The following is a 21,802-nucleotide window of genomic DNA, read 5'->3' as shown; positions in this document are numbered from 1 at the left end:
GCGGCATGTGGGATCCTCCCGGACCGGGGCGCGAACCCGGTTCCCCTGCATCGGCAGGCGGACGCGCAACCACTGCGCCACCAGGGAAGCCCTACAATGCACTTTTAAACATCTTTCCTTACTTGAGACTCACAAAGGTTTGGAGCACTAAGTAGATATTCTCATCCCTTCTTTTTCACCACTATCCTTCCCTGTAAGAGGGTTATGTGACTTGCTGGCTGGTTGTGGGAGGACTGCACTTCACTGCTCCAGTGATGCTGGCCTTGGCCATGTGCTTCTCTTTGGCCAGTAGAATGATGATGGACATGGCCTATGCCAGGACTGTGCAGAAGCTGTAAGAGGCATCCACCAGCTCTCTTGCTCTTTCTTTCAGCCATGATAATAGGCATGCCCCACACAGGGGTTTATCCTTTAGGTCTGAGAATATGAAACATGGAACATAGCTGGAATAGAGCCACCGCTGTGCCACACTTCGGCAGATGTGTATCTTGAGTGAGAATAAATGTATGCTATTCTTATTGTAAACCACTGTGATTTGGAGGTGGTTTGTGATACCAAGAAACTGACTACATATACATAATTTATAGGGACAAAAAAGAATCAGATAGGTTAAATGACCTTTCCAAAGTTTTATGTCTGGAAAGTGGAAAGCACTCCATACCAGTGCTTTATCTACGTATTATATGCTGCTTTTCTTTATGATAAAATGAACTACCAAAGAGTATCTAAGGTAAACCAAGAATTCTTTTTGTTACATATCAAGTGAGACCACATGGGCCACTGGAGGTTACTAGTCACCTATCCCAAAGTGCTCTATGTGTGTCTATTAAGCATCATTTCTTATCTCTACTGAAGTTGAGTTTTTCACCTAACCTAGCACATTTCCTCTCTATGGAAATGAGAAGACTAATAATGATACAGAATATCATTTCTTTAGACTTTCTATTTTTAAAAATCCTTTCATACAAAATCTCAGGTGTAATTCTCTCTGTCACCTGTGAGGTAGATGGCAAAGGTATTGTTGAACTATAACTCCCCTCCTGGCTCCAAATTCTTTAGCACCAAATTATATATCTCCCTTTTTCAGAAACTGGAGAATTGTGATGACATCTCTGCAGATGGTGATTCACAGTATACCGTAAAATCACAATGTATGAGATCTTGTTGCAGAAGTTAAGGTAACTGGAAGACTATATGGATCTCTGGGTTTTCCTTCAGCAGACCAGCACCTGAACAATTTCCTTTGCAGACACAGAGACATTTTGTTTCTTTGCTTGGATCTCCAGCTCAGTGCTTAAAAGTACCTCTCTGAAACTGCAGGGGAAAGACAGACTGAAACATGAGCTAAGCATGGCAAATGGAACTTCTATCTGTGTATAAGTTACACTAATTTACAACTTGTGAAATGTCAAACTCTCACTTTTTTTTCACCCAAGTTTGAGCTTCTTTACTTGTGGAGAGGCAGAGTGCCAAAGAACTGTTGATACAGAAAAGCTGAGGAAGGCACCTTCATGTGTACTGGGATGGTTTTCTCCTGGGCTCAGGAAAAGTCCATGCCAGAGCACAGCTGACCCTAGCAGCAGGGGCCCTACCTCTCCCCCAAGGGCAGGCGCAGGGCCCCAAGGCTCTGATGTGCCTTGAATTGCTGTCCATCACAAAATGTAACTTCTGCCATATACCCCACTTTTCTCCTCTATTCTTACTGCTCCTCCCTCGATTCTGTTATGAATAATTAGTGAGGAAATCTTAATTCATTGTTCTGCTTTTGCAGTTTTATTTTAATGAATATAAAAATATTTACAAGGGCTTTTATGGGCTCCCTCCATTAAAGGTGCCTAACCCATTTTTTCTTACCAGGCCTTTGTTTCAGCTCTGAATTCACTTTCTCTAGGGATTTTCAAGATCACTCTGGGGAGGAAATTCTATGTACCTCACATCCATTTTGAGATCTTTCTAAGTCTAATAACAACAACTTCAATGTTAACATTCAAGGAATGCTTCATAAGTGTCAGGCACTATGCTCAGCACTGTTCGTACATCATCAAATACAATTCTCTTAAAAACTTTATGCGGGTGTTGAGATGCAGCTACTTTAAAGTAGGCTTCCCAAGCTCACACAGTGGTAGAGCCTAAACCTGCAAAGACCACTATATCATATCATGTCATTCCCCTGATGAAATGCAGTAAAGCATAACTAAAAATTTTAATGGGGCAATGGTTAAAGAAGACTTTAGTTTTATCTTTAATATTTGAATTTTTATGAGAATATATTTATATATCAACTGTATAATGAAAAAATATATTTAAAACATTTTAGGATAAACATATATAATTAAAAACTTTCTCACAAAGAAATAGCCACACCTACATGGCTTTATCAGTGAATTTTCTCAAACATTTAAGAAAGAAATAACAGCAACCTTATATGAATTCTACCAGAGAACAGGAAAAAAAGGGAGAGCAATTGCCAACTTGTTTTATAAGAACTGCATAGCATTACACTAAAACCTGACAAAGTCACCTAAAAAACAAGAAAATTAAAGATTAATATCTTTTGTAAACATAGATATAAAAATCCTCAACAAAATACCAGGAAATAGAATCCAGTAATATACAAAAAGATAATATAACATGATTAAGTTGCATTTATTCCAAAATGCAAGGTTAGTTTAATACTCAAAAATCAATCATTATATACAGTATTGTAAGCCATATTCATACTGCTTTACATTAGATCTCTAGAATGTATTCATCTTGCATAATGGAAACTTTGTATCCTTTGATCATCTCTCTCCATTTCCCCTTATCCCCAGCCCCTGGCAACCACCATTCTACTACATGCTTCTATGAATTTGACTATTTCAGATTCCTCTTATAACAGAGATCATACAATGTTTGTCTTTCTGCATCTGGTTTATTTCACTTAGCATAATGTCTTCTAGCTTCAACCATGTTGTCACAAAAGTCAGGATTTACTTTATTTTTAAAGTTGAATATTATTCCATGTCTGTATAATATCTCATTGTATGGATATACAATGTTTACTTTATTCATTCATCAATTGATGGACATTGGTGTTGTTTCCACCTTTTGGCTATTATGAGTAATACTGTTATAAACCCACGTATCTGTGATCAACTGATTTTCAACAAGGGGGCCAAGACCATTCAATGGGAAAAGAATAGTCTTTCCAACAAATAGTCATGAGGCAATTGGATATCCATATTCAGAACAATTAATTTGGACCTGTACTTCACACAAAATATAAAAATTAACACAAAATGAATCAAAGACCTAAATATAAGAGCTGAAACTAGAAAACTCTTGGGAGGAAAAATGGGTGTAAGTCTTCATGAGTTTGGATTAGACAAGGACTTCTTAATTATGACACCAAAAGCACAAGCAACAAAAGAAAACACAGATAAGTTGAACTTCACTGGACTTAAAAACTTTGGCTCAAAGGGAACCATCAAAAAAGTGAAAAGGTAACCCACAGAAGGGGAAGCAATGTTTACAAATCATATAATTGATAATGGGATAGTATCCATTATATATAAACAATTCTTATAACGCAAGACGAAAGACAAATAACCCAATTTACAAATGAGCAAAAGACTCAAACAGACATTTTTTCCAAGGAAGATACACAAATAGTTAACAAGTACTTGAAAAGATACTCAACATCATTAGTCATCAGGGAAGAGTTTTAAAACCACAATGAAATACCACTTTATATCCACTAGGAAGGTGATTTTTTTAAAAAAAGGAAAAGGAAATTAACAAGTTTTAACAAAGATGTGGAGAAATTGGAATCCTAAATCCTCTGCTGGTAGGAATGTAAAATGGTACAGCCCCTGTGGAAAACACTTGGTATTTCCTCAAAAAGTTGATAAAGTTACCATACAATACAGTGTTTCCACTTGTAGGAATTGCTGCCAAGTACACGAAGACGACTGAAGACATATGTTCATACAAAAACCAGCACCATAAACTTTCACAGCCAGTGACAAACTGTGTCTGCTTTAAGCCTACCTCCTTCTCCTTCCTCAGCTTTTTTCATGCTTCAATTTTCTTTCTCATTTGGGAGTAAAAGTTCTTTTTGTGGAAACTTTGCTTTTTTATTGAATATATTTAATATATTTTGTTCTAACAAAAATTCATTTATTTGTGTTTTGGTTTTGCCTTGCTATATTGTAAATGATAACATTTATGGCCTGACATACAAACAATACCTGTTATTGCATAAAAGTCAACTGCTTAACAAATATATTGATTATATTTAACAATCATATATATTAACAAATATATTGATTATATTTAACAATCATATATATTAACAAATATATTGATTGTTTAGCAATAAAATGGAGAGAGTAAAAAAAAAATCAACCATTATAATCCACCATAACCAGAAAGAAAAAAAGAGGAGATAAGTCAAATGGTCATCTCAATAGATGAAGGAAAAAAAAAACAATCACTTGAAAAAATTTAACATCCATTCATAACAATAACTCAGCAAACTAGGAACCAAAGGAAAGTTCCTTAATCTACCTTATGATATTTGTGAAAGTCATAAAGCTAACATCATCCTGAATGGTAAAACTGAAATACTGAAAGCTTTCCCCCTGCTAATGCCACTTATATCCAACATAGACTAGGTATTTCAAGCAAGATAAAGAAAATAAAAGGGATAAGCTTGTAAAGAAAGAAATGAGATTGATGTTATTTGCAGATGATATAATTGTATACACAGAAAATGCAAAAGAATCTACAGGCTTACAGTTAGAATAAGTGCATTTAGCAAGTTTGCTGGAGATGTATACAAATATACACACACAGAGAAATGTATTTTTATATAACAGGAACAAATAAACAGAAAATAAAATCTAAAAGATACCACTGAAACAAACAGACCAATGTAATAGAACAGAATGTCCAGATACAGACCCTCACAAACATGTTCTCTTTTTATGACAAAGCAGATCACTGGTAAAAGGATAACCTTGTCCATAAACTGGGTCAACTGCATATACATATGAAAACCAAATAAATCTTGAGTTCTACCTCACACCCTCACACTGTACACAAGAATAAATGCTAGATGGACTGTAGATCTCACTGCAAAAGGTGAAACAATACAGCATCAAAAGGAAAACAGGAGAATATGTTCATAAACACCGGGGGAAGCAAAGATTCTTAAACATAGATTTAAACAAAGAGTAAACGAAGATTCTTTAAACAAAGATTAAAACATAAATATTAGCCATACTCCACTCCCCGCAAAAGAGATCATTTTGAGTATATTAAAATTAAGCCGCCTTTATCATAATACACCAATAAGAGTGAAAAGGAAGCTAAAGAGTAGATATTTGCAATACATATATCTGACAAGGGACTCATATCCAGAGTATATAAAGAACTTCTATAAATCAAAAGAAAAAGCAGATAACCCAATAGCAAAAGACAAAAGAGAATATCCAATTGCCAAATAAACATATGGAAAGGGGCACAACTTCATCAGTCATCAGGAAAATGCATATTAAAATGACAGTGAGACATCACAACAAACCTACCAGGATGACTAAAATAAAAAAGACTGAACCAATACTAAATGTTGATGAAGACGGGGAGCAACTGGAACTTTCAGATACTGCTAGGAGTATAAATTTGTATAACCACTTTCAAATATGCAGACACTATGACCTAGCAATTTCACTCTCAGCAGAAACTGCAGGAGAAAGGTGTACTTATGTTTCCCAAAAGACACTTCAAGAATTTTCAAATCAGCATTATTTATGTCACAAACTATAAACAACTCACATAAGCCAGATGTGGGCTCCCCTGGAAGGGCATAACCTTGAGTTAGGCAGCTCTGCACTGAAGGAGCAGACAGCTGGAGGTTGTCTGCTGACCGCACTCTCTGCGGCTGGGTGGCAAGTCCTTGTTTGGAAGGGGATCTGGACAATTCATCTTCGTTTTAACCACAGGGAGACAGACTTAGTTATTAAAATGATAACTGTAGCTGCAGTGGTAGAGAGGTAGGGCCAAGGGTGAGCTGCAGTCCCAAAGTGATCAGTCTCAAGATTTCACTGTGGAATACTGATGTTCCTGTGACACGTTTAATACTCCATCCACAGTCAATGATAAAATTCTCTGGAAATCTGATGGCAGGAAATCAGGTTAAATGAAAGAGGCAGAGAAGACAGCTTGATAGAAGGAGTTGCATATGTCTAAGTTCACTGTAGCAAATATTTTTGGGACAGGTCAATAATTTATCATTCCCTTTGCAAGGATATGAGCAGCGTATTTCCCTCCTCCACCCAGAACACTCCCTTCTCTAATGACAGAACATTATTTGTATTCTCTCCTTTTGCCACTTTGCACAAGCAGTTTTGCCATCTCTTCTTCCTGTTCTAATTGTTAGATTAATTTTCAGCTTCATCACGGCTCACATTTATGTGTGTATTTGTGTGTGTGTATGTGTGAGAGAGAAAGAGAGAGAGAGACTGTCCATTAAATTAAGTAAATTTTTCATGAGATTACGTTCTTAATGAAAAATGCCCAGCAGGTTGCAGGATAGTTGCAGGGTGCGGCTTTCCTGAATTTTTAAATGTGACGCTTTTCTTTAATTGTCAGCAGCTTAAAGTCTTCTGTGGTATACAACTTTGTGGTGTGAGAGCATGATTTTTCTTCATAAGTGTTCAAAGAACTAGACATACGACTTAGGAAGAGTTCAGTATGTACGTGTGCTGTATGCTGTATGTGTGTATTTGTTGCAGGGGGTGTGGCAATCAAGCTGGAAATATATGTTTCCTCGGGAAAGTTCTTGCTTTCTAGATATTGCCCTTGTAGAGAAAATAATACGTGTGCATAGAGGGTAAGCAAAGGCTATCATAACAATCACTGGGATTCTCACACCTGCCTGTAATTGAACTGAAACTGGAGATCCATAATCTCTCCATAAAATACCTTGTTAGTAAATGATTACATTTCTAATGTGTGCTCAGAGATTATCTTTACTGACTACCATCTGTTACTAAGCATTTTCACATGTTGACTCAGACTTATTATTCATGCTTATTCTATCCACACCCCTTTTCTATGGCCACACAAATCTTCTGAGTGAGGTTTTCCAGACCTTAGAAGGCATTGCAAGCCTTGAGAAGAGATCTGGCAAGGCAGAGATTGGGGGGCTTCTGAGAATGCAGGAACACTCTTAGGCTGACTCAGAATGTCATTGTTTCACAGGATGCTGAGGAACCATGGTGGATAGCTGGAAGAGATGACCTCGCCAGTCCCTCTCAACTTTGAGAATCTACTAATCAAAACTTTGATCTCATACTGATACTCAAAAAACAAAAACTGAAAAAATGGAGTCATCTCCATATCTGAAGAACTAAGAAACATTAAATCACTACCTTGGCCTAAAGAAACAATCACATATAATGGGATAAAGACTATGGGGGTAACAATTTGTCCAAATATTAAGAAATTTGTAATAAAACACTCTGATAGTAAGAAGTGCTCTAATACTGTTGATTGGAAAAATGAGTCAAGGCAATTAAAAAGTGCACTTTATAGGGAGGTCCATACGATAAATGGTTTCTGCTTCAATTCATATTTTATATTAAGTAAAAGGAAACGTGAAATTATACTTTGTAATAATGATATATTTAGGCTAGAAATTTCAATTATAATCAATGTATATTAACTCAATGCTCTCAATCACAAATGTCTATTTGAGGTATATCTACCGTGAGGCATTAGTAACTTTCCTCCTTAGCATTTACATAACATGCAGTCTTTATTGGTTATTTCCTTAAAAATCTACCACTGTTGATGCTCTTTAGTTAGAGATGATGGTAATCTCTAAAGCAAAAACACTTGTTCTCTGATTTCAACTTGTGATAAATGAAACCTTTCCGGATCCAGTTGAAACATTTATCATGCTCAGGGTAAATAGGAAGGAAGGCATCATCAACTAACTTTAAACACAGAATATCCTGAATGTTCAACAAGACTGGGACCGAAGCAGCTAAAAATCGTTTCCAGTTGCTTAAGGATGGCTGGGTTTTTCTACACCCCTATGCAGTATTTTCAAATGTATAATTTAAGCATAGTATTTCCCACAGCCCTGTCCATGACCCACATGCTACAAAGGAAAAAAAAAAAATGTTGACCTTGAGAATACAACTTAAAGTCCACCAAATAACACCATATTTTAAAAATAACACAAAAATCCAAAACGGTATTGTTTTGTGTATTCTCCCTTAAAGAAAGCTTGCCTGTAAAAGTCCATCAGTGAATACTTCCCCTCCTTCTCTGAGACGACGTGGCAGTTGAGTAATCACACCGGCTGCTCTAAAAATGTATGTGTGTCTAGTTAATTTAGGCAGTTTATTTTGATAGCATTCACCCCTTTCTGATTACAGCAGGTGTTTCAAGGATAAATTTGCTGAAAATTGTATTTTGTTTAAACAACAGCAGCATGTACATTTACGGCCTTACTATATTAAAAAGTATTTACTGTCTGGCAGCAATGGATACAATTACAAACATTTTTGACAGTAATTGGAGCTATTACTCCTGCATGGAGTCTCATGAAGACCAACTTATTGCCACCTGTATTTACATGTGTTACTGGTAATTGCAAAAGCCAACTTTTAAAAATTTGGTTCCTTATCTTTTAGAAATTGTGTGATTATGTTTCAACAAAAGGTCTACCAGAACTTCTGTAAGAATTATAAACGTGGTTTCTCCGTTATTTAAATAACAGACAGAATCCCATTTTATGAGGAACATATATGTAAAATGTATTCCTGTATCCTAGCCCACAGAATATATTATACTTTTTTGCTCATGACTGCAAGAAACCTATCAATATAACCTATCCAGCAACCAGAGTACAAGTCTTGAGAAATGCTCTTTACTCCAAAACTATAATCATTTATAAATCCCTACAGGTCAAAAATATTTAGAAAGCTAAATTTTATTACACTGCATCCAAACACAGCGATGGCAGAAGGTCAAAGCAAGTTGACCTTCCACTGCTTCGGAATGAAAAAAAATACCCTCCATTGCTTCCAGATATAGATTTGTCTACAAGAGTGAAAAGAGGAAGCCTACCATGGTCCATTTCTGCACGATTTGGCTTCCAATTTCAAGAGACTTAGATCTAATATGGCAATTCTGTGGTCCTCCCAGGTTCATTTAAATGGAATTCCACCTGCTGATTAATGAAGGCCTCTCTATTACCTCTTAGGTTTTAGCTCTCACAGTGATTAGAGAGCCCAAGGGCTCAAGACTATTGTCATGATTCCATCCTTAGCAGAAAGACCCTTCCCAAAAGGTTTCCTGCTGTGAATTACCCAAGGCAACAGCTGTACGGTTTATTTACATTAAAACGAAATCCAATTGCTTAGAGTTGAAATTTTAAGTTTAAGGTTCTTTTTACAACTGCAACCTTCAGAAAGTTGGACACGGAAGAACAGGTAAGGATGTAAAAAAGCAGTTCAGTGAAGCAAAGGCTTGAAAAAATTAGAAACACATGCTATAGTACTTCCTAAGCCTTAAATAAAAAATAATCTCTTTATCTAAATTCCTTGTAATGAACCTGAAGATTTACATAATTACTAAAGACATTTTGGTGGAATGAAGGGGGTATCTAGCCAACTATCTTTTAAAACAACAAAGCAGGAAACATTGAATTATAATTTGGAAAAAAGTCTATTTAAGTCATTAATCAAAATTCTAATTACAATATCCACAGGGCGTTAAAGCACGATAGAACATTTGTTCATTGCATTAAATACCTAATATTAAATCATTACAATATACAATCTTTTAGGAATAAATACTGCATAATTGAAAAAAAAGGGCCTATGTAAGGTTTAGTTGAAAACTGATTTCACGCTTGCTGCTCTTCTTTAATTCTGGGGAACAGAAATAAATATTATTAATGATTACTTAGTTTCTTTGTAAAAACCCCTGACTCGAAAAAAATCATTCTCCTGATAAAGATGAATAAGAGTGATCATTTTAAGAAGACACTTTCCCTCGGTTCAATGAATGAAGTTGAGAAACTGAACATACAAATGGACAACAGATAACAGCTAGATCATTACCCAAAATATTTAGAATCCTGACCCACAATCTGTGGCAACTAGTCCAGGAAGCCAAATATAACCTCTGTAGCAACTGACCGAAATGGTCAGGACTTAGTAACTGTCAGCTTCCCCAATTTTGCTCAAACCGCACTCTCCCGCCCCGCCCCGCCCCACATTTCCAATGTAGGACCAATTAGACAAAGCCAAATATCCTCCCCTAACCAATCACATGAGAGGCCCTGCTTCTAGTTAGCCTACCTCCAAATTTCCAGTCACATATGAACATACTTGAAGCCTTCCCTTTTTTCCACTACAAGTCTTTCAAATTCTCCTGCGTGCCTTAAGTTCTCTGCCGACGCAAGTGGTGATGGCTGACTCCCTTGCTATGGCAAGTTCTGAATAGCCTCTGCCAGTTCTCATTTAGGCGGCTTCTGTTTATTTCCACAAAGCCAAATAAAAGCTTGCTGTTTTTAATAGTAAAACAGAAACTAAAAAAGATAGAATAATTTTCCTCAAGAAACAGCATTAAGTATTTATTTAGCAATCAAAATTAATCAAAACTATAGAGAGTGAAATCTATATGAATATGCATTCACATTTTCTATTCCCCTAGAAATAGAAGACATGCAGAATTCTTTCGCAGCTCAGCTTCAACCATTTTATTATTCAACTCAGTAACTGTCAACTGATTCACTTAAAAGTTTAAAAAATTACTATTATGGAATTTAAAATATTTCAATCAAGTAGGAAATATTATCCTTCAATAATTATCATAAAGTACACTGAGGAAGAGCCCCTTACACGGTTAAAAACAGGTAAAAGCAGCTGCAACCTACAGGCTGGTCTGACTGTACATTCTTGCAGCAATGAGTAAGTATACAAGATATCTAAATTTCATTTTCTATTTAATCTTCATTTCTGCTTCTTGCTCTCCATGTTTTCTCTTTCAGCTGGATTTCCACATTCAACAACCACTTGTTCTCTAAAATGACCCACTGGCCGATCCATTTCTTGCTACTGGTCTGTGTTCTCAGATCTTCTGGTCCTTAGGCTTGCCCATATCCTAAGCATCAGCTCCTGCAGGACAATGCCCTGTCATTTCTCCACCCAGATCCTAGAGCTCCTGGTTTGACCCCAACCTGCTGAGCTTGGCCAAGCCATCTCCCTACCAGGCACTCAGCTGGAGATTGACGGTAACCTTCTAGCACTACAGACAGCCATCTAAAGTTATGGTTTGTAATTTTTAAGGATATGTGGAAATGCTCATGATGAAATGATATGTAAAAAAAGAGGTAAAATCTCAACATCATACATAAAAGCACACAGAATGGTGTCAACATATATTAAGTGATTCTTCTGGCACCATTCTAAGTGCTTTAGATATGTTAATTCATTTAATAACTTTGTTGAGGTAGGCTTTATAATGAATTCCATTTTACAGATGAGGAAACTGAGGCACAGAGTGGTTGAGTAACCTACCCACAGGCTCCAACCGCTAATAAGTGTTAGACTCAAGATGAGTACTCAAGTGTCCTGAGTTTAGAATTTGTGCTTTTCACCAGTATGCTATATTGTCACTAACTGAATAGGTAAGAGCCTGGGTTGGAGGTTCAAATATCATATCTGTCACTTACTAGGCAGAGGCAAACAACTTCTCTGTGTTTCAGTTTCCTCATCTGTAGTAAAAGGTACCTGCATATCATAGGGCAGTGGAAAGGATTAAATGAGTCAACATATGTAGCGCTAAGAACAGCACTTGGCACAATGCAAACACTTAGTAAATATCATTTATTATTATTATTTTCATCATATCATATATACCTTTACTAAGGAAAAAATTAGAAAGATTTACCAAAGTGATGTTTATATGAATCAAATTACACCCTAGGTAAAAATATAAGGCTGATTGTTATCAATATTCCCTTAAATGATAGAAGCATTAGGGCAGAAATTTTGTAAATTCTTCCTGAATACTGATACAGACACAAACCTAAGAGGGCTATCATAGAATACAATAATATTACAAAACAATATTGTCACATAACAATAATTAACATTTATTAGGCAGTAACTATATGTCAGACACTGTTCTTGTTGCTTTACAACAACTCCATGAGGTAAGGAATATAATTAGTCCCATTTTACAGATGAGGAAAGGAGGAACAGAGAGCTATAGTAGCTTGCCCTAGATCACACAGCTAGTAAGTGGTAGAAATACGAATTTTGCGTGTCAAGGGGATGTTTGTGAGATAGGCTCCATCCTCTCTGGGTCTTTATAGCTACCAAAGTTCTACTAAGTTTCTGAAACTTTGGGTCAATAAATCAGGATTTGATGGTGGGACTAAATGTGTGATCCCTAGCTTCTAATTCACAGTACACTGTCTGCCTCCTCTCCCCTTGAAATATTACTTCTGTATTATTTGTATAATTAACAATAAAATTGTGTTTTAAAAAGACTCAGAGATTAGAATAATTCTTGACCAGTTACAGATTTAAGTCTAGTGAGTATAATCACAGATGTTTGCTCTTAGTTTTAAATTCCACCAGCGTAGTTATGCAACACTTGTGGGCACTACTATGGGGTCTAATAAAGAACAATTAAAAAAAAAAGATAAAAACACAGCAGAAAAGGAAAGAGTTAGAGAAATAAAGAGTAAAAAAAAAAAGAAAGGAAAGAACAAAAAGTCCAGGATGTATTATACTCGTAGACGATTTTATTAGGTGGCACCGACATCCACTCTAGTTTAGGTGTCCTCAGACTGCCCTTCTAAGGAATTGATGCCTGAGCCTTACTCACTTGGTCAGAACTGAGGCATTAACTAGGGTTGGCTAATGACCTGGTTAATGACCCAGGATTTGGCTGAATTTATCGACTCTCTTGGCAAAACTTCTGTGTCTTCAGATACATTATTCCAAATTGAGGCAGATCTGAGACGGCTGTATAGCTACTCTAGAAGTAATCACCAGGAGCATTCTCTATACCCAGCTCTAAAAAGGGAACTGCTAATATAGTCCATTCAAGCCAGCATATGACAAAAATCCTTTATCTTCAGTTGTGGAATGTATTATTTGTAGTTTTGGCAGCATACTTATTTTCCCAATTGTAATTTGTTTAAGCTAATATTAAAATTTATTTGCATTCTTTGAGAACTGGTAATAGTAACAAGTAGTGCCAGAAACAAGGATAAGCTTGCCTAGCAATAAAAACCTGATTACATTATGAAGAATATACAAAATAAAATACTGGTGTATGACAGGATGTCATCAAGCATACAGACTATAATATGCAAAAAGAACGGAAAAGACGATTTACTTTTTTTTATAATACACTGCTGGGAAGCATACAAGGACTAAAATGAACCTGTGAGAAAAAAAAGCAAAACATTTGATCCAGTGCCAAATAAATATGGGACTTTTTTTTACTTCTAACACAAGGTAATTTTAAAGAAATTTATAATTGTTTTAAATAATGCTGACCCTATATTACTTATCTCCTATATCTCTATGCTACTTAAAAATTAATGTAACAGTGATCAGTAAAACACATTGATCTGAAAATAATTAATTCCTTTTCTTCCCCCTCAAACATGAAGTTGAAATCTTGAAAGCTCCTAAATGGCCTGCGGTGAGTAAGAGGTTATTGTTTTGTCCAAAAGTAAAGGAGAGGGTTTGGTTTTGGTAGAGTTAGGAGTTGAGGAAGAATGGGATCTACCATGATTCTGGTGTCAACCCTTCCTGATTAAGGAGGATAATGAGTCCGTAAGAAACCACATATATAACCAGATTACTTTATTTCTGAGACATGAAAAACATTTCTCTATTCATTAGCCCCTTATTTTCTCAAATCAATGTATAATTTTATTTTTCTTAAGTAAGCTGAATAAATAATTGACCCTAAAGCTGTAATTCCCATTTGCTACAGCTGAAATACTTAGGAGAAAGAAGGGTTTACGAAACACTGGACACAAGGACCAAATTATCTAGAGAAGAATTCTGAAAAAGCAATCAAATAGGACTTTATGTCAGTATTTATACCACAAAAATCTAAACTCAAAATGACATTCACATATTCGAAAAAATACCAAGCCCCCCAAAAACTTTATCTGACATTTTCGAATGTTGCCTGTAACACGGACAGTATAATTAATGACACAGTATATCCTCATAAGATCAAGGCTGGTAATGAACGGCATGAGACTAAGAGTCCAACTCCGAATTAGTTAATTCTTCCCCGAATCAGGAGAACGTTGATTCTTTAAGAATCAAGGATTTTGACTACTGCAGTATTGGTTTATAAAACTGTATAGGTTAGCAGTTACATTTATATCCTCTCTTTCTTTATGCAGTTACTTCTATTATGTGGAGATCAATGACAGTTCTTAAAAAAAACACACTCATGTGATCCTATTAGATTTTAAGTGAGATGTTTGATTTCAAGAGTTTACTTATCTTGAAAGTAAACAAATTAAACTTGCTTCCTCACGGGACTAAGATGTACTTGAGAGTTCCCAACTACACAATTATTTTAACATGTTGTTCTAACTACAGTCACAATAATAGTGATGTTTAATTTTATGAAGAAAATTTGTTCTGACAAAACTAAAGAATCAGAAATTATATTTTCACAAAAAAATTACATTTTTGAAAATTATGACTTCCAGCAGAGATCAAATCAGGAAAGAAATACTTATTAATATGTATTTACATATAAGAGATACATAAACAGAGAATTTACCCCCAATATACTCAAATAATAGCTGTCCTCCATAATGATTGGGTAAATATATTGTAAACAGGCTGTAGGATTTGCCCACTTACTCTAGATAAAGCTTGTTCCACAGCTGTTCACAGTCCAGGAAGACCTCTGTTGTCCTTATCTTATTTTAGGACTGCCCTAGGAGTCTAGGCTACTTCTTACCTTCTCTAGGATACAGTTCTACATGCCCAAATCCAGGCAATCGAAGTATGAATTAGCTTCCAAGGCACTGAAAACAGCAATCTTTGTATGGCTGCTACTTTGGGGAGCAGACATACAACCACATCTGTAGAGTGACAAGTTTCCCTAGAACCGTGTTCCATAATTCTGGGGCTTGTCTCTAGCCTCCAAGGATAAAAATCCTTTAATTTTTTTACCTAGATGTCTCTCTAGCCTCTTTTATAGAGATTATTATAATACTAATGAGAGTAGTATTGTCTAGTCACCTATTAGCTTGTTCTGAAGTTCTTACTCATAAATTGTAGGTAAAAAGTAAGCAGAAACTTGATTAAATGGGCCAGTTCATCTGGCCTAATCCCCAAATCTTTATTGCATATGATTTCTTGATTATTTGCTTAATATTAAACTTTTAATCATGTGTACTGAGTAGATTATGTAAGGTAGCTTCCAGGACGTCTTCTGTTTTGCCAACCAGCAGAGTTCTAAACCATTTTTTAACTCTACTCAGTTAGTATACAGTCATAGAATTCCAATTTCATTCACTATTCACCTAAACAAAATATGATTGCCAAGAAAATATATCAAAATGTATTGAGAAAATACGCCTTAATCCCAGGGAAATATGACGTGTTCCAAATCATTTTAAAGATACACTCCTTGCTTTGTGGCCCATATTACATTATTTATTCATTCAACAACAATTTATTAAATCTCTATTAAAATAAAACACTGGAAACTGAATCCCGTCTTAAATCATTTTTGTAACTGGGAGTACCCTTGACCCTGAAATGGCCTTATAAAAATCTATCTGAACAAAATGTGTTCTCTCTTCTATACCTTATTGTCAGTCCTGATCGTGACTTTCAGTTGTGGTAGTACACGTTCCACTTCTAGACTCCATTCCGCAGCATCTGTTGTGGATTCCAAAATATCTTCTTGTTTGGCAGACTCGTTCATATCCTAAGAAAGGAAAGATATCACAGGATTGAGAGTTTATAAAAAGAAATGGTAAAATTTTGAGACATTTTAGCAGCACTGCACAATTTATATCAAGCATGGTAGTATTAAAATTACAGCGGCAGAAGAAATTTTTTTCTGTCCTCCTATCCGTGTTGAAAGACAATAATGCACCAACCTGGTAGAATAGAAAAGTTAGTATTTATAAAAGAAGCAAATATGTGATTTAACTATTTTTACAAAGAATAATTTGTTTGAGATATCAGAGTGAACTTAATGGGAATACTGTCAATGAATAAGCCATTTAGGTATGTTAATTGGTAATGGTAGAAAAGATGCAAACACTCACATGTTTGGTAAGAAAACACTGTCTTAGTTTGAATTCACTGTACTGAAATACAAACCCAAAATCTGAAAGACAAAAAAGATAAGATCCCAGAAGTAAAGGTCACATTGTTTACAAATTTTGTATTTATAAGGTGATATTGTGGTTAGGTCAAACCATAATATAGCTTAAAAATGTGATTTAATGCAGACTTATTTGAACTCAAATAGGGTAGGGGTCGACTTTCTGCATTTGTTTTCTGCTGTTGAGTAATAAGCTCAATTCAGGCCTGTTTTTGAATCAGAAAAGGAAAATTTTTTTTTTTCCATTTTCTCAGCCCTCCACATTTCGGCATTAAGTATGTATGGATCTGAAAACATAAAGAATGTAAAAACTAATGATTTAAATATAAAGTTTAATGCATTAATTTTGGTAGTATTTTTCCTTTTATGCTCCCTTGAAAAATAATTTAAAAAGTAAGAAAAATATAAAAATTTATTAATATAGAAAAAAAGAAACCTGAGAGATACAAACAGCCAAATACAATGTATAAACCTATATGGATTCTAACTTAAACTATCTGTAAAAAGATGTTTTTGAGACAATCAGGGAAATTTGAATGTCAAAGAGTATTAGATGATATTAAGGAACTATTATTAATTTTATAGGTATGACAATGGCATGGTGGATATGTTAAAAAAAGGCCTTATAAATCAGAGATAAATGTTGAAATATTTACAGGTGAATTTATGTAATGTCTGAAATTTACTTTAAAATACTATGGGGCAAAGAGAAAAGGAGGGAGGGGCTTTAGAGGAAACACGATCAACCAAACGTTAACTGTTAAACCAGGTACTGTTACATAAGGGTTCATTATCTCATTCTAATTCTGTATATGTTTGCAATTTCCCATAATACAACATTTAAAAATAAAAGACTATATAAACAAGCTCATGGTGAAATTACATTCTCAGTGTGAATTTATGTCACTAAAAGATATTTCTTGTCCAGTATAACACTAAGTACAAGAATAACCTTATATTGGGATTTAATTTTGGGGGGAGCTTGAGGTCTTTAGGGCCTTTGAACTGACTCCCGACTGAGTCTCTAGGGCACTGCTGATGTCAGAAAACCTCTCTCTCTCTCTCTCCTACCTCCCAGCTCATATTAGCAAGTTCTAAACAGACTCAGAGCCTTAAAAGGAGCATATATTGCTTTTTGTTCAGAAATTCAGGGGGCTATACAGTTCTAACCATGCAATTAAAGAATGGGTAACTAATATATGCTTTTACATTTCACAATATGTGGTCTGAACTTATTCAGTTAGTATAAAAAATACAAGCATTAATTTAACAAAAGTAAAATGTGGAAACTCCAAGTGAAAAATGTCCAAATTTGAATGTCAAAGAGTATTAGATGATATTAAGGAACTATTATTAATTTTATAGGTATGACAATGGCATGGTGGATATGTTAAAAAAAAAGGCCTTATAAATCAGAGATAAATGTTGAAATATTTACAGGTGAATTTACGTAATGTCTGAAATTTACTTTAAAATACTATGGGGCAAAGAGAAAAGGAGGGAGGGGCTTTAGAGGAAACACGATCAACCAAACGTTAACTGTTAAACCAGGTACTGTTACATAAGGGTTCATTATCTCATTCTAATTCTGTATATGTTTGCAATTTCCCATAATACAACATTTAAAAATAAAAGACTATATAAACAAGCTCATGGTGAAATTACATTCTCAGTGTGAATTTATGTCACTAAAAGATATTTCTTGTCCAGTATAACACTAAGTACAAGAATAACCTTATATTGGGATTTAATTTTGGGGGGAGCTTGAGGTCTTTAGGGCCTTTGAACTGACTCCCGACTGAGTCTCTAGGGCACTGCTGATGTCAGAAAACCTCTCTCTCTCTCTCTCCTACCTCCCAGCTCATATTAGCAAGTTCTAAACAGACTCAGAGCCTTAAAAGGAGCATATATTGCTTTTTGTTCAGAAATTCAGGGGGCTATACAGTTCTAACCATGCAATTAAAGAATGGGTAACTAATATATGCTTTTACATTTCACAATATGTGGTCTGAACTTATTCAGTTAGTATAAAAAATACAAGCATTAATTTAACAAAAGTAAAATGTGGAAACTCCAAGTGAAAAATGTCCAAGATTCTATGTTAAACATTAAGGTGCTCATTTAAATATAGAAACATTATATTATTTTGAGTACCTAATATAATGCTATAGACCTATATAAACTGAATCCAAGGTAGCACAATAGCATCATAGCTGGGGGCGGGTGGCAGTATTCACAAAGCAGACATGTGTGAAGTTATATAAGAATGTATGTGATGGCATAAGAAGAGGTACTGGGTCTCCCAGTGGAAACCTAAAGCCACAGGGAAAATTCTCTGTCATGAAACTCCACACTGACATTCATTAATGTTCATATACTTGCACACTCACTGGCACATGCCAGTACCCATCCCTGGCTCCAGGAGGCCCAATTCTGACTGGCTCATTTTCTATAAAATACCGGGTAGACTTATGAGGGTGATGGGGGGGTGGGAGGAGGTACACACTACCAGCGGGATGTGAGCCCTGACATTTGGAGCGTGTGTATAATATACACACAGGCTTGCTCCTTCCAGGGTTAAAAGCCCCCACATCCCAATCCCACAGAGCCAGACTGAGTCGAAAAGGGGCACGTCCTCTTAAGCAGCAGTTCTGTATGATTCTTAATAGAACGTAGGTGTTCTAGTCACTGATTTAAAAATAAGTTTGACTTACAGAACCACGGTGAACTGAAACTGGTGCTACTGATTAAATCCTTGAGCCACTTCCCCAACCCCATCATCCCCTCCATGCCATCCCTCCTCTTCCCTTCCTTACAGGAGGGTGGAGTCCAGAATCACCAAACAAAGCCAGAGAGGGTACTCATCCACATTCCCACCTTCTTCAGGCCTGAACATTGGATTGTTCAAGCTGTGCATAACATACTTAAAATTTTTACTCAAGGAAGGGCACATTTTTTTAATTTTCACAAAGGCAAATGGGTTAGCATTGGCTCTGTTTGAATCGGACTCAGAATCTAAGAGTTAGTAGAGTACATGGAGATCAAACACCACATCAAGACAGCCCCGTGCATAAGCTATAATACTATTTGGTTTTATAATGGGCCCTTCAGTAAGTTGCATTTACCATTCTTAGCTTATTATTTGGTTCCTTCAGGCAATAATTTGCTAATTCCTACTCCCAATGTCCTGAAATGATTTAATGTAGCAGCTCAAAAATTTTCACTCATTCCTAGGCTATAGTTAATATACTGGGGGAAATGGCCTAGTTACTAAATGAAGAAAGGGCAAAAAAAGAGAACATTAGGCTTGGTAGAGCAGCATTAACTTATTCAAACTATACAGTCTCTTTCTGCTTCCATCTTTGCCCATCTATTTCATAACCTTGTTCCTCACTCAGAATTTCCTAATGCCTAATAAGTGGATACATTAACTGAGCAAGCCCTACATATGAAGTATAAATCATTTTAACCATGCCTTGGTTATAATACTTTGAGAAAACCTTTCCTTTCCAATTGTTTCTCTAATAACAAATGGTATTTTATGTGGAGCTATTAGTTAAAGAGAAATAAACTGCTGTTTCCATTTAATCAAAATTTTACATAATCATGACAAAGTTCCTCTCTGAAACAACATTAACTAAGATAAAGCATGGCTCCTGGGAAACTGCATTTTCCAGTTAATGCTGCTGAAGAAACAATTAGAAGCTCAGTAAGACACAGGTTATCCCGAAGTCTCATTTATAATTAATTTACCAATAAGCCATTTGTTAAGCTCCTACAACATTCAAGGTAAGAATCCAGGCACTGTGCTTGGTATGGAGAGATAGAAGGATTTAATCCCTGCCTGCAAAGAGTTTACAGTCTATTAGGAAGAGTCTGAGGCTAGTTAATGGGGGTAATAATTGGTCCTAAGAAAAAGAAACGGATGAGAACTGACCCTATGACTGCCAAAGGGAGAGTTGAAGATAACAAACAGTCTAAAGGCATCCCCTAACGTCACCTTGAGGCATAATACCCAGGGTCAGTTCAAGGATCGAACATGCAAGGTTGGTGCTCCGGGCTGCTCCCTCCCTGAGAGCCCCTGCCCCCCTACCTCCCTTCCGGAATGACTAAGGGCAGAGGGGGCAGAGGGGCCCCACCCCCCAACCCCGCCGCCCAGAATGGAGCCCGCGTTTATGCGGAGCTGGAACTCCTGGCTCAGGGTCTCTTCCCTCCACTGTCGCTGAGCCACCCCAGAGCCCAATGGGAGGGTGGAGCGACCCCCAACCCCGCCCACGGCCACAGCGCCGCCAGCTCTGGAGGGGCCCCTCCTGCCAAAGCCGTGACCTTCCTGGGGACCGCGGGCCAGGAAATCAAATTATCGGTGCCCGAAGGAGACTGACCAGAGGCCCAAGAACACAGGAAATATCAAAGTCATCACACAAACATCAGCCCCACAGAACCCCTAAAGCCCAGATCCTGAAGAAGCAAAAGGGGAGACAAACTGCCTCAAAAGGGATGTTAGTCATGTATACTCCCTGTAAGAGTACATCAAAGGGCTTGTTTCCACTGATGATGACAAGAGATGCTACAAAGGCACTTTAAGTTTTCAATATAATGGAAATAAAAACTATTATGCTGGCATTGTAATTTATTTTCCCCGGACCATCATTGAGGTTGGGTGCCTCTTCATATGTAAAATGATCATTTTAATTTCTTTATCAGTGAAATTTAATTTCATAGGCTCCAAATATTTTTATTTGGTCACTTCTATTTCTTCTTTTGATTGAGAGGCAATTCAAATATACTTTATATTTGTGGTGTCTTCTCCAACAGCATCCTTCCAAGCTAATTACTGTCCACACGGTCACTAAAAAGTTTGTCAAGGAACTTGTTTTCACAGGTCATCCACCACTCAAGACACTTGATGTGAGGGCCATCTGCCTTGCACAGCCTTATATCAAGAGCTCTGTATGGAGCTCTTTGCTCTCAACTTGTGGACCAGATAAAGGACAGGATGACGATATTATTTCCTCACAACCTGCACACAAGCACATTGGTCAATGTTCAAACATCACTGCCAAGCTGACAAACAACAGGCCTGGGATCTTCTCCTATGATTTTCCCCAGCTTGCTACCAAGACATTTGATCTGAACCACGTCACCATCACCTTAATCCTGAGAAGTTTGTTTCTAAAATGAACCTGAGGGACTTACCTGGTGGCGCGGTGGTTAAGAATCCGCCTGCCAATGCAGGGGACACGGGTTGGAGCCCTGGTCCGGGAAGATCCACATGCCCTAGAGCAACTAAGCCCACATGGCACAACTACTGAGCCTGCTCTCTACAGCCTGCGAGCCACAACTACTGAGCCCATGTGCCACAACTACTGAAGCCCACATGCCTAGAGCCCGTGCT

The 21,802-nt window shown here is 36.6% G+C and overlaps 1 protein-coding gene across 1 annotated transcript in view; it reads right to left on the bottom strand.

The window, feature by feature from the left end:
* Window positions 1-21,802, bottom strand: part of IFT57 (intraflagellar transport 57) — a 61,291-nt gene that overhangs the window by 9,859 nt on the left and 29,630 nt on the right. The window contains exon 6 of the mRNA XM_007114272.3: window positions 15,880-16,002. Within this exon, the coding sequence (XP_007114334.2) occupies window positions 15,880-16,002 (123 nt within the window). The remainder of the gene's footprint in view (window positions 1-15,879; window positions 16,003-21,802) is intronic.

Source organism: Physeter macrocephalus, chromosome 1 (assembly GCF_002837175.3).
Source record: "Physeter macrocephalus isolate SW-GA chromosome 1, ASM283717v5, whole genome shotgun sequence".
In the NCBI taxonomy this organism is placed as follows: Eukaryota; Metazoa; Chordata; class Mammalia; order Artiodactyla; family Physeteridae; genus Physeter; species Physeter macrocephalus.
This window is presented reverse-complemented; position numbering and strand designations above follow the sequence as displayed.